Source organism: Oncorhynchus masou, chromosome 18, assembly GCF_036934945.1.
Source record: "Oncorhynchus masou masou isolate Uvic2021 chromosome 18, UVic_Omas_1.1, whole genome shotgun sequence".
NCBI classification, from domain to species: Eukaryota; Metazoa; Chordata; class Actinopteri; order Salmoniformes; family Salmonidae; genus Oncorhynchus; species Oncorhynchus masou.
This window is the reverse complement of record NC_088229.1, coordinates 30,532,650-30,546,416: the sequence shown is the minus strand read 5'-3', so window position 1 is coordinate 30,546,416 and position 13,767 is coordinate 30,532,650. Positions and strand designations below refer to the sequence as shown.

General features: G+C 40.1%; 1 protein-coding gene across 2 annotated transcripts in view; it reads left to right on the top strand.

Moving 5' to 3' along the window:
* Positions 1-13,767, top strand: part of LOC135504387 (plexin A3) — a 135,398-nt gene that overhangs the window by 25,044 nt on the left and 96,587 nt on the right. For both annotated transcript variants that reach the window (XM_064922941.1, XM_064922939.1), the window contains exon 3: positions 539-721. In XM_064922941.1, coding sequence (XP_064779013.1) covers positions 539-721 — 183 coding nt within the window. The remainder of the gene's footprint in view (positions 1-538; positions 722-13,767) is intronic.

Genomic DNA, 13,767 nt, shown 5'->3' with positions numbered 1-13,767 from the left:
TTCAGACTGACATGGTCAGCCTACCCACTGGGCAAAAAATGGTTGAATCAACATTGTTTCCATATTATTTCAACCAAATATTCAATGTGATGATGTTGAATCAATGTGGAAAACTGATTGGATTTGAAAAAAGTGATTAACATAAGGGAATTTCATATATTTTTCACCAAACGTTACATTTGTTGGTTGATTTCACGTTGAATTATCGTTAGTTGACCAAATGTAAACCAAATGTAAATCAAAACTAGATGTTGAACAAGTCTTTGCCCAGTGTAGCTTTCGGAACAAAAATAAATATCTCTATTTAACATGCCACAAATGTCACCTGTGCTCAGAGGGGTATTTCTTATTACATTTCTTATCTTTATAATTAATTGCATTGTCATTTTCCTTTGTGTACCCCTAGAGGTGTGTAGTGAAAGCTCCCAAATCTATTACTGTTTTGTTTATTCCAGGTCCCAAATTAGTAAATAGGCTACATTTGATCCAATACCTTGATACATTCTGAACATTGTCCCCTTCTTGTTTTGTTTTGCAGCCAAAGCAGATTGGAGATGATTTCTGTGGGCTGGTGTTGAACCAGCCTTTGGGGGGTCTACGGGTGATAGAGGGGACCCCTCTGTATGACGACCGCATAGATGGCATGGGAGCAGTAGCAGCCTACACCTATGGAGACCACTCAGTGGTGTTTGTGGGAACCCGCAGCGGACACCTCAAAAAGGTAAAGAGAGAAATTCTGATTCTTTCTGTTCAGTTGGGCCGATCAATTATTCCCCCGGTAGCTGTGTTAGACTTCTTTACATAAATGCTTAAAAGGTGAAGGCCTGGGGAAGCTCTGGTGTTGGAGGCAGAGATGAGATTTCACCAAACACCAACCATTTTGTCTGATTTATTTTTGAATGTGATTAAATATTTGTAGCACATTGGTATTTTTTAGGGGTATTTTATTAGGATCTCCATCAGCTGTTGTGATAGCAGCAGCTACTCTTCTTGGGGTTCACACAAAACATGAAATATGACATAATACAGAACATTAATAGACAAGAACAGCTTAAGGACAGAACTGCATACATGTAAAACACAGAGAGTGAAAAAACGCAGAGAGGCCTACTATTCTAGGCCTACATTTATCCTGACCATTTCTCAGGAACATTTTAATATATTAGATTTACATTCTGTAGCATCTGTCAGTACATACACACAAACTATCTAGTGAGGCGTTGTGCTGCGAGGTGTAGCTTTATCTGTTTTTTAAAGCCAGGTTGCTGTTCACTTGAACAATATGAGATGGAAGGGAGTTCAATGCAATCATGGCTCTATAATACTGTACGTTTCCTTGAACTGGTTCTGGATTTGCAGACTGTGAAAAGACCCCTGGTGGCATGTCTGGTGGGATAAGTGTGTGTGTCAGTGTTGTGTGCAAGTTGACTATGCAAACAATTTGGAATTTTCAACACATGAATGCTTCTTATAAAAACAAGAAGCGATGCAGTCAGTCTATCCTCAAGAGAGACTGGCATAGATAGTATTGATATTAGCCCTCTGATTACAGTGGAGCAAGACATTCCACTCTTTTCTTGGCCAGCTGGTGTTTTTCTAGATCCTTCTTTGCAGCACCTGACCATATGCCTGGGCAATAATCAAGATAATATAAAACTAGAGCCTGTAGGACTTGCTTTGTGGAGTGTGGTGTCAAAAAAGCAGAGCATCTCTTTATCAAGGACAGACCTCTCCCCATTTTACATTCATTAAATCAATATGATTTGACCATGACATTTTACAATCCAAGGGAACACCAAGTAATTTAGTCTCCTCTACTTGCTCAACAGCCAGGTTATTCATTATAAGGTCTAGAACTTAGGAAATTATTTGTACCAAGTATAATTATTTTAGATTTACATTACACTACATGCTCAGTAGCTTTCCATCTAATTTGTCAATACCAGGTGGTTTGTCATTATTGATGGACAAGAATATTTTTCCCACCTCACCCACACTAACTTTACAAAATTCAAAATTACAATGCTTTCCCTTCATATTAGGTATTTTATGCATGAATATGATGGTTCACAGTTTGTTGTTGCTTGATGTAGAATGCTTGTTCTGTCAAAAACAGGACTGACTATTCCATGACTTTGCTAGTGGAAACCATGGAGGTCTTTTCTCAGTTGAGTCTATAAAAGCTTTATGAAAATCAATGATGTCTCTCTAGTTTGGGACTTTGTGTTGTATAGATATGGCCTTTCTGACTTGAGTTGGCGGTAGTATATGCCCAGCCTCCTTCTTCTGCCTGGATTTATTTTGTGTTGACACAAGTTATCATCGCTGCTCTCTCATTTATAATAGATGAAATTATCAGCAGTGAGACCCACTGGGTTTAAATGCTGGGTAGTTTATATTCAACGCCACGTCAAAAAGTATTCATTTATTTTAGGAAACCTCTGCCCCAGTTGCACTTCATTTCTGAAAAAGAAAACCTTAGTGGGTCTTGACTAATGACGTAAACTCTATAGATAGATAATTATTATTAGTCTATTGAATTCATTGTAGTTCTATATGTTATGCATTATAGCCTTTTTGATTGATATACACGTATGTATGGCAATTTTTGATCACATCCCCTCATGTGGATCTGTGGTTTGTAATCAGTATGTGAACCTCAGACTGGCAGGTAAAAGGAGTGGTAGAAGAGTGCATGGTGATTAGAGGTCGACCGATTAATTGGAATGGCTGATTAATTAGGGCCGATTTCAAGTTTTCATAACAATCGGAAATCTGTATTTTTGTGCGGCGATTTGCCAATTTATTATATATATTTTTTAATACCTTTATTTAACGAGGCAAGTGGGTTAACTGCCTTGTTCAGGGGCAGAACGACAGATTTTCACCTTGTCAGCTCGGGGGATCCACTCTTGCAACATTTACAGTTGCATTACAACTAATCTAACGCAATGATGACCTGCCTCTCTCTCGTTGCACTCCACAAGGAGACTGCCTGTTACGCAAATGCAGTAAGCCAATCAATCATAATCACTAGCTAACTACACATGGTTGATGATATTACTATATATTATCTAGCGTGTCCTGCGTTGCATATAATCTAACTGAGCATACAAGTATCTAAGTATCTGAGTGAGCGGTGGTAGGCAGAAGCAGGCGCGTAAACATTCATTCAAACAGCACTTTCGTGCGTTTTGCCAGCAGCTCTTCGTTGTGCGTCAAGCATTGCGCTGTTTATGACTTCAAGCCCATCAACTCCCGAGATGAGGCTGGTGTAACCGAAGTGAAATGGCTAGCTAGTTAGCACACGCTAATATGGTTTCAAACGTCACTCGCTCTGAGCCTTCTAGTAGTTGTTCCCCTTGCTCTGCATGGGTAACGCTGCTTTGATGATGGCTGTTGTCCTATAATAACTACAACCTAAAACTTTTTACCTGGGAATATTGAAGATTCATGTTAAAAAGGAACCACCAGCTTTCATATATTCTCATGTTCTGAGCAAGAAACTTAAACGTTAGCTTTCTTACATGGCACATATTGCACTTTTACATTCTTCTCCAACACTTTGTTTTTGCATTATTTACACCAAATTGAACCTGTTTCATTATTTATTTGAGGCTAAATTGATTTTATTGATGTATTATATTAAGTTAAAATAATTGTTCATTCAATATTGTTGTAATTGTCATTATTACAAATAAATAAAAATAATCGTCTGATTAATCGGTAGCGGCTTTTTTTTGGTCCTCCAATAATCGGTATCGGCGTTGAAAAATCATAATCATTCAACCTCTATTATAATCACTAACCAGTGACGTCTAGGATTAATTAAAAAATGGATTTTGTGCTTTCACAACTGCCTAACTGTAAAAAAAATACTTATTGAAATACCATCTAGAATAGTGGTCACCAACCTTTTCTGAGTCAAGATCACTTTTGATGTCAAAAGGCAAACCGAGATCTACTGCTCAGATTTATTTTCAAACAATACTTAAAAAATGTAACATTAACCTAATAAAAACAGTTCTGTATGAATGAGGGGCCGAATACATCGTTACAGCATGTTGGCTATATGCATGGCCTGCCAATATTGTTCTTCTCAGTCTGTATTATATTCCAAAACTTGAGCTTTGATAACAAAATTGATCAGTTGGTGTAGCACTTACAAGGCCCAGCTGATTTGATAATAATTTGCTTTTTTATTTTACTGAACTGACGATACCTGCTTCTGATGGTCATGGTGCTTTCGAGACAAATGGGACCTCGGAAAAAACGAGGTCAAGTCATGACGTCAGTGAACTTCAGGTCGGAGCTCTAGAAAGATGCCTGAGTTTTCAAGTTGGATGACCGTTCAAAACAATTTTCATCAGTTGGATCTCGTTTTTAATGGCTATCCATCTTGAAAACTTGGGCATCTTTCTAGAGCTCTGACTTTCTGACTTGTTGTTCACTGACGCCATGACTTGACCTTTTTTCCACCCAGTTGTCTTGAACGCACTGATGTCTGAGATTTCCGAGTTCCGAGTTCCCAGTTGTTTTAAACACAGCATTAGTCTCAGCGGATTGAGGGAGAGAGCAGCAGAGGGTCCACCTCTCACGGTCCATGCTCTCTCCTTCCTTTCCTTCTGGTGAGACTGACCAGAGAGATGGGACACCATCTTCCACCTGATGGCAAAACTCGAGTTGCACCACATCTGCCTCAAGCACAAATTCATGTTGTTCCTATAACCAGAGAAAGTAAAATACTCCTCGATATTAAAATAGACACGATGAGCTGCAAATTAAATGGTTCAAAATGGTAACATTTTGCCTACCTGGTGCGTAGGGCTTCTGAATCAAGTGTACCTACCACTAACAGCGCAACATCAAAAAAAGGAGTGCAAACCTTTAGCCTTCATAGTTGGCTTTTGTACAGAAATGATCCATCGACGGGTTGGTGACCACTGATTTTGAATTAATTTTGGACTTAATGACATAATGATACCTCCACTAAATGTGACGATGACTGAGAGAGGGATACCTACTGTATGATGCTATTTCAGTCACCCTCCATTGTTTTTGTGGACAGGAGAATGTAGTTTTGCACCCTACCAGAGAGAATCATGGTCTACCCCCCACAATGTTACATTAAAATAAAAAACACCCCATGACTCACTCTGCCCTCTGTACCCACTGCCTAGAACAATAACAGTATTCCAAATGGTGCTTCTGAGAAATGATCCTCTTACTTTCCTGCCCAGCCAACTCCAATCTCTCACCCCTCCTCTAGTTTTCCTTTGGGTTAAAACTATCCTTCTATCTTTGAGCATCAATTCATTTAGTCTGTGCTCTGCATTTGACATAATAGCTTGAGATTGGATGAGAAGAAATCTTTATAGTTCAAACGTAAGATCATGTTTTTATTGGAATCAATAATCATTCTATTATAAATGCCACAGTCTCTCGTCCTTGTTGTGTATGTTAAATGGGAGGTCTGTTGTGTTTATTTCTACAGGATTTACTTGCAGTTGACAGTGAGCATCTAATGTTAGACGAGATGTTGGGCAGGATGTAGAGGCTGACTTTGCTACTTTTCACTCGACACAGTAATTATAATGCTTCATACAGAAAATTAATTACACCCCAGTTCTGTATTCTTGCCATCCTATTCCCAGATGAGAAATGAAACTGTGCTCACATACACACTGAAAAGCACGGGTTTAGTTAGAATCTCTTCTCCTTGGAGAGTAGTCTCGTGTTTTGTTTTCTATTTCAGTTATTTATGAGGTCTCCTGTTGATGCATGTTTCAATATATTCCCTACCTCCATCTGCTTGCTTGTTGCTAAAATGACTGGGTCACAAGGCTATGCCTACAAACAGAGTTTGCAGTATTTAGCCCATACTGATGACAGTGTCTGTCAAGAGGATTCTGTACCTAATGTGTTTATCTGCTTAATAATAATAAAGTGAGACATTTATGATCATCTCTCTGCACATTTTCCCATTTCAAGTTTTTAAAGATGCTGCTTTTTGCCACTTTAATACACTTGTCTTAAATGCAGATAGATCATCGTCATGAATTAATTAGGTGTATTAAAAAACTGTAACTCCATTATTTGCAAACACACAATTTTAGTGGGTTGAGATTTGAATTTGTGAGTGAATCATGTTTTAGTGGCGCATGACAATGTATTATTGCGAAAGAAAAAGCAGGAGACTGCAGAGGCCAAGCCCGGGCAGGGAAGAAACATTTTCACACAATCTAAAAGGGCTTATTCTCACCAGCCACTGGCTGCTTTGGTGTTAAGCTCACTGTATTTTCCTCAAAGAATCCAAATAGATAGGTTGCATCACAGTTCTAGTTAAAGGGCAAATCTGCCACTTTTCAACCTCATATTCATTATCTCCAGCACCATACCAGTGTCTACAAATTTGAAAATGGGGCATTTCTATGATCTGTGGTTAAAAAGAGAAGAAGAAAGTTCCTAAAAAATGCTTCTCTGTGACATCACAGGGTAGGATTAAAAAGTATGAAAAACAGTGATTTCCAAACCTGCAAATAGTTTCTAGCCAGAGGGGAGGGTATTATCTTGCTCCACAATACACTGCAAATCTCATAGTGTTTTAAAATCACTGTTTTTAAGTTCCTTGCTCATGGGGGAGCAAGAAACGTAACTTTTTAATAATATAATTATATATTTTTTCTTCTACAAAATTGAGAAATGCTCCATTTTCACATATGTAGACACTGGTATTGTGCTGGAGATGATGATGAAAATGATGTTGAAAAAAGGCAGAGAATCTGGTGTTTCTATGTTAAACAGTTTTGTTGTATTTCAGTCTTCTGTGATGAATCCAAAGTGTAACATTGGGATGCAAACTCAAAATAATAATACATTTCAACTCTATATCGGATATGTCACAGGGGTCTTCTTTTTTAAAGCCCATAACCATGTGTGTGAGGTGTACTTTTGTTTCACAGTAGATTTGTTTAAGACTACCAAGAAACACTCTGTGTGACCCTGATTTAGCCCACTGCAGTGAAAGGTTAGCAGAAAGTGGATATTGCACGTTTCATCCTGTGGATGTTATGTTTTTTTATGCCAGTGAAATGCTGCTTTGAGAGATAGCTTGTTGTATGTCAGTGTGAAGTGTTAGACTACCTGCCATAACCGGGAGCTAGAGAATGAAGGAGGAGGCTGTATAATTGCACCATATTTCCTCTCAGAATGGCTTGTTTGTTTTGGCAAAAGAATAGAGAACACAAGCTGCTTTCTGGAACCATGTGGAAATCACCCATGAGCCCCAGTACTTCCTGTTTCCGGCTGCCTACCAATGGCTTTCACTGGGATACGATGACATCTGTAGGAATGAGGAACCAACATTAGATCTACGGAAACTGAGAATAGGCTATTATGAAAATATGAAATATTTTAAGTGGCGAGAACCGAACTGAGCACTGCTTTTAACATATTTGTATTGATTTGTAAGATGATACTTTCAGGCAAGAATTACTGTAAAGTTATAATTATGAATGAATGATGATTGCATCCGAGTGATTTGATTTTGCACCTGTACTCTTGTGTAGTTAATGAACAGCTGTGTATTTGTTTGGGATTCTGCTAATTCTATTACACACTATTGGATACTTACACTGTGACACTGAGCAAGATGCATTCAGCTGAAACAACTGTAATGTAATCAACAGTTTGAAAAAAGTATTGAAATGTAGACAATAGAGTATCATTAATGCAGCAGTGGTTGGTTGCATCATTTCCTCTCATTCATTTTGTCCAAGTACACCTCATATTCCCATCACCACTGTGGAGGAGGCTGAGAAATATATTACTGCTGAAATAGAAAAAGGCCTTTCTGGATTACATAGTCTGTGAGTAAGCAACAGGCTGTGTATGAGACCAAGGTTCTCAGGTATATTTTATTGCTTATGTTGGTGTGGTGCCACTGCTGGTGTGTGTGTGTGTGTGTGTGTGTGTGTGTGTGTGTGTGTGTGTGTGTGTGTGTGTGTGTGTGTGTGTGTGTGTGTGTGTGTGTGTGTGTGTGTGTGTGTGTGTGTGTGTGTGTGTGTGTGTGTGTGTGTGTGTGTGTGTGTGTGTGTGCGAGCGCATGCGATCGAGTGTGTGTGAATAAACTGGTCTATTTTCCCGAATGCTAGTCGTCTTGTCTCGTCTTCCGTAGGGAATTAATGCGACAAGAATCAAGTTTCTTCAACAGTTTCCAATATTGAATACGTTGTTTTAATATTAGATGCCAAGCAATGGTTTGTTTTGATGTTGGCTTTTTATGATACTGGAAATATTGAATAGCTGGGACTCAATAAGAAATACTGCCATAAGCAAAGACATTTACTACAGTATATTATAGAGCTTCAACATTTTACAGCACTGGCAATCCATAGGATGTTCAAGTAGAGCCCACCATCCTAAAGATGACTTGTAACAGTTTATATCTACAGCAGTAGACGAGTAAAGCAGGTCAGGTGTTAATCTAAATGACATGGTCTGCATCCCAATGTCTCCTGTTCCATTCTCCCTGCATCTGGCGTCAGCCTCAAATTGGTATGGGAGCTAATTCTTCAGTATAAATCAGTGTTGGGTGAATGGTCTGTGGGGCAGGCCAGAGCCTAGATTTACGAGCCTTCCCGGCCCACGACAGGTTTGATCATGGGGAAATCTGTTTGCTGTAAATCCCCCGGTCCAGAACAAGGCTGAGTGATGTTGTGTCTGGAGAGCAGGGTCCATTGTTCTCCATGTGTTGTTTTAAGGGGAGTGTTGCTGAAGTGTCCACTCTGTATCACATGAATGGGAGTGTTCTCAAGCGTTTTTCCTACCACATCTCTGTCATGTCGTTCTTGTGTGGAAAGGCGTTGTTTTCTGCCAAGCTGTACATTTTCACTTTTGATGCTTTTCATTCTGTTTGGAAAATGTTCTTATGGTTAAGAAATAATTCCTGCGCTTGTGCTGCTGTTCATTGACCTTGTCAAGGTTGTCGAGCCATTCAAGCATTGTCTCCCAAACATATGGTTGGTGAGTCATTGACATAGCTAAGCACTCAGACTTTCCAAGGCACAGATTTTAAGGCTCGCACACATCGCACCGAATATGGATCTAGCGTTTGTCTGCCGATCATTCAGAGTGCTGTGTTTTAGGGACCACCCACTATAGACATATGACTGCCGACATTTCACCCGATTCTACTTGTAAAATCATTGCGCACTCGGTTTGCAAATTCCGTTCAGAGTTGCTAAGTACTCTATTGGTTTGTCTGAGCCCTTAGATCCTCAGAATCTATTCATGAACTAGAGATTCATCAGATCCTCAGAATCTATTCATGAACTAGAGATTCATCAGATCCTCAGCCTTTTTGTAGATGCCTCAGTCCCAGAGTCCATGTCTATACTACATACCTTCATTGTAAACAAGCTCTCTGTTGCCCAAGTGGACTGATTACCCAACACCCGAGTAGCAGACTCGTAGTAGACCACCACACAGCTGTTCCTATCTGCTTTGCCATGTCCAGAGTGAGCTGTTGTTCTGTTTGACGGGAGCGCGGGGATAGGGAGAACCAGAGAGGGATGTCGCTGCTATGGTGGTGAGAATGGGGAGGGGAGAGCTGTTAAACAGTAGAGAGTTTTAGACATGGTGGGGGAAATAGTTTCCAGATGTGTATCCTATTCTCTCTACTGATCTTTCCTTCCGTCTTAAATGTGTGCCGACAACTTGTTGTGATGAAGCGATGTTGCTGATGGAAGAACAAAGGGGGTGTCACAAAGTGGCCATTTTTTACGCCATACTTGGAATATGGGAATGTATGTTATGACAAGAATCCATGTACTGTAATTGAAACATAAAAGGGTTACAGAGTTGTGGACCCCGCCCCCCCAAAAAGATTGTCATGGTGAAAAATAAGAATTTCATTCGTTCACTGCCATGACATTGCTCAATACTGTGTGCAGGCTCCTACTACTGCTACTGTATGTGTTTATGGTTGTTGTTTTTATGTGCTTGTCAAGAATAATTGTTTTACCCCTCTGACCTATCTGACACAGGTACAGTAAGTGCTTGTGTGTTGTGTTTTGGGATTACGCCCATTTGGGCAGGCAGCCCGACTCTGTCCCTCTTGGATAAGCCCTCGTCTGGGCATTTTCTTTTTATAATTTAATGGCTTACCTCTCATAACTTCATTTAAGGTCAGTGCTGCCACCGTCGTAAATGCAGGGTGTTTAGCACTTAAGCACCTGTGTCTGGCTGTCTGCTATAAAGGCCCAGTGCTCCTGCCTCCCTCCTCGTGATTCAGTAGCTGGCCTCTGTAGCAAGGAAACATTTCACTTCATCTTTACTACTGTGCAGGCTACTCCGTCGGGAACCAGAACAGTTTCTGAAATGTCGATAAGAAAACGATGTGTCATTTTTCAGTTGGTCAAAATGCGACATAGCTGCAAAGCCTGGCTTTGCCTGCCTGGCACATTTGATCATTCCGCTGCTGTCCTGCTGTCTCTCGTTCTCTGACTGCAGGCTCTAGCATCAGGCTGGAACTAACCTTGGGAGTCTGCTGGGGAAATGATCCAACAGGTTTATCATTCTTCTTCCTCTATGGCCTCATCATGGCCTCATCTCTATGGCCTCATCTCATCAACTCCCTGCTGTTTCTGGACTCCCAAAGAACGATGAAAGGTCATGAGTGAAGATGTATTATGTTGACAAAGGAGAAGGCATGCTGTTATTGCATGCATATGTTTTTGGAGGCCCAGACTCTCCTCCTATTATACTGTTTTAATATGTTCATACTTTTGTAGATTCACTGTAGTTATGTACAGTGTTTAAGTCGGACACCATTATTCATTTGTCATTAACTATTAACAACTCTCCACTACCCACCTTGCTGTTTTCCTGTAAACAAGAATGGCGCCGGTTAAGTCGCAGCATGTGTGTGAAATTTCTTGGCAAACAAGAGTCCTGAGTTAAGAGCCTAGCACTTAAATGAAGGTACCTTCAATGAACACTCTGTTTTTATTTTTTGTTTTTATTGAGGGGTCTCTTGAAATTTCCCTGGAAATGTAACCCTCCTCACATGGGACGATTAGAGATGAGTTATTTAATAAAGAGGCCAACAAAGAAGAGCTCTGTGTCTGTGACCTGCATGATACTACTACACACAACAAACCGGTTTTCCCCCTGACCAACACTGACCCGATTCACTCTCACCAGTCCTCAATACAGACCCTATTGTTGATCGTGACAGGGTAGCTCAAACCTTCACATACAGCTATGGAAAAAATGAAAAGACCACTGCAAAATGATCAGTTTCTCTGGTTTTACCATTTATAGGTATGTGATTGGGTAAAATTATTATTTTGTTTTATTCTATGAACTACTGACAACATTTCTCCCAAATTCCATTGGGTGCGAGACACTGTGGCTTGTAGGCCTCTCCAGGTCTCGCACCCACTGTGCCTTTTGGTGGAGGATCGGAGATGATCTGGGGCTGCTTTAGCAAGGCTCGATTTGGGCAGAATTTACCTTGAAGCCTCTTTAATTCTGTGGACAAGTCAGTGTGGTACAGAATGACATGGGCCTGATTCTTGGCCAAGTTACATCTCTGCTACTGTTGTGGAATGTCTTATTGGTCAGCCATTCCTTTTTGTGACGAGTGTGTCCAGACAGACTGTCTCATAAGAAAACATAATTGGACATGGCTTCTACCAAGGACAGAATACAGAAAGAGGAGGAATCGTACATTATTAAACAAGCTATCCGTTACATAGTTGGGCCAAAGAGGTAACTCTCCCTTTATCAAATCAAATCAAATGTTATTAGTCGCATACACATATTTAGCAGATGGTATTGCGGGTGTAGCGAAATGCTTGTGTTCCTAGCTCCAACAGTGCAGTCGTATCTAACCTATTTTAATTGAATTAGGCCTAGCTCCATATTTCAAGAGTGACCCAAGCCTATGGTTAGTCGTGGGTTTATAAAAGGGGAAAATGGGGCCCACCACCACATTTTGGCAAGCAACTATCACTGGACTATATATGTTTTGTTTCATGTCATTTCCGTCTTTTTTGCTTTTCTAGATTTTCCGTGAAGTAAGGAAACATAATATTTTGAGACTGACATGGTTTGTCCAAGGTAATTAGTGTTGGTTAACTTCCGGGATCCTGTTGGAGGCAACGAGCTAACTGGAAGAGACAGATGGGGAAAAGCCTCGTCACAAGACACTGGCCCATTTCAACAACAGCCACCTTCAATCCTGCTCGAAATGACCAAGCAGACAATTCAATTTAAAGCTTATTTGAGCCTATACACACTGGAGTTAAGTGTCTGTAACACCCCAAACACGTTGGAAGGGATGAATATGTAAGCAATCCCAGATTGTAGATAACAAATGTTTACATGAATGGATTTATACAGATCCTCCAATTGAATTGAACAGTAGGATATCCATTCCAGATTGTGTCTTCTCACCCATCCTCCCCTTCCTTTCCCCTGCAGGACAAACACAAAACCTATAATGTGTTCTCCTCACGTACTGCTTGGCTGGCTGGTTTACTGGCCTCTCCTTATCTCATGGGAGGCTTGTTCTCCATTTCTCCCTCCATTTTGTTGTTGAGTCAGAATCCTGTTTTAGGTCAGTGTGTGGTGTGTCAGCCGTTTCAGATGCCTGATGTCATTGCTAGTGGATTGTAGGATATGTTTCAGGGGACCTCAGAGGGCAAGAGGTGAAAGTGGATTTTGCTCAGCGACTTTCTAAGCCCGGCACCTGGAACTAGGTCATTTTCCCAGAAAAAAAATAAACTAATTGAAGAATGAGGGAGGGAGGGGAGAGGGGTGAGCAGTGAAGCGAATGCCACAAAAAGGGGGTGCGGGTGTATTGGAAAAGGGGGTGGGGGTGTATTGGGAACCAGAAATTGCATTTAGATATTGTTTATTGACTCATATTTATGGGTCTAAACATGGACATGACGACTGTTTGGTGTATTAAACAATAAATGGGCTAATGATTCTTTCTGCAATCACATCTACCTATTGATATTCTATTTAAAAGTGTCAGCTCAAACACCTTTTGTTTGTGTTGCTTTCGGAATCCCTGGTTCTCTGAGGAAAAGGACAACAACCAAAGACTGAATACAATCCTCATGGAATTATTATTATTTTTATATATATATATATATATATATATATATATATATATATATATATATATATATATATATATAAATTGTCGCTAGAAGAATTGTAGGCTAGCTGTTGACAATCTTGAAAAGGGTAGGGATTGAAATCTGTCAAATGAATCAGTCTTGTATTTCTGATAATTCTATGATTACTGTTCATTGTGCTCTCCATTGTCTCTGAAGTTGAAGGCAGGAAACGCTTCTCTATGGAGCACAATGACAAGGAAACAAAGGGCTGTCTGTCTGTCTGTCTGTCTGATGGGCTTTAATAGTGCCACATACAAAATCTGCTTAATTAAGTCTTCTGTTGCTTCACTGGTGATGTTCTTGATAAGACGCTTCTTATAGTTTGGCGGGATGCTCACATTTGCCTGACAAGGCGGTCTTTATTCTAGTCTCTAAAGGTCTATATAAGACACATACTGCATGTAGACTGACGGTCAAATCTGGTTTATGTGTTTGTTGTTACATAAAGAACAGGAAGGTCATGTAAACACATTCAAGGAAAGTTTTGTGCAAATTGCATTTACCCCCCTGGAAGACAATGGCTTCAACAAGAAAATACTCTCATCAAAATGCTGATCAGGTTCCTACACTG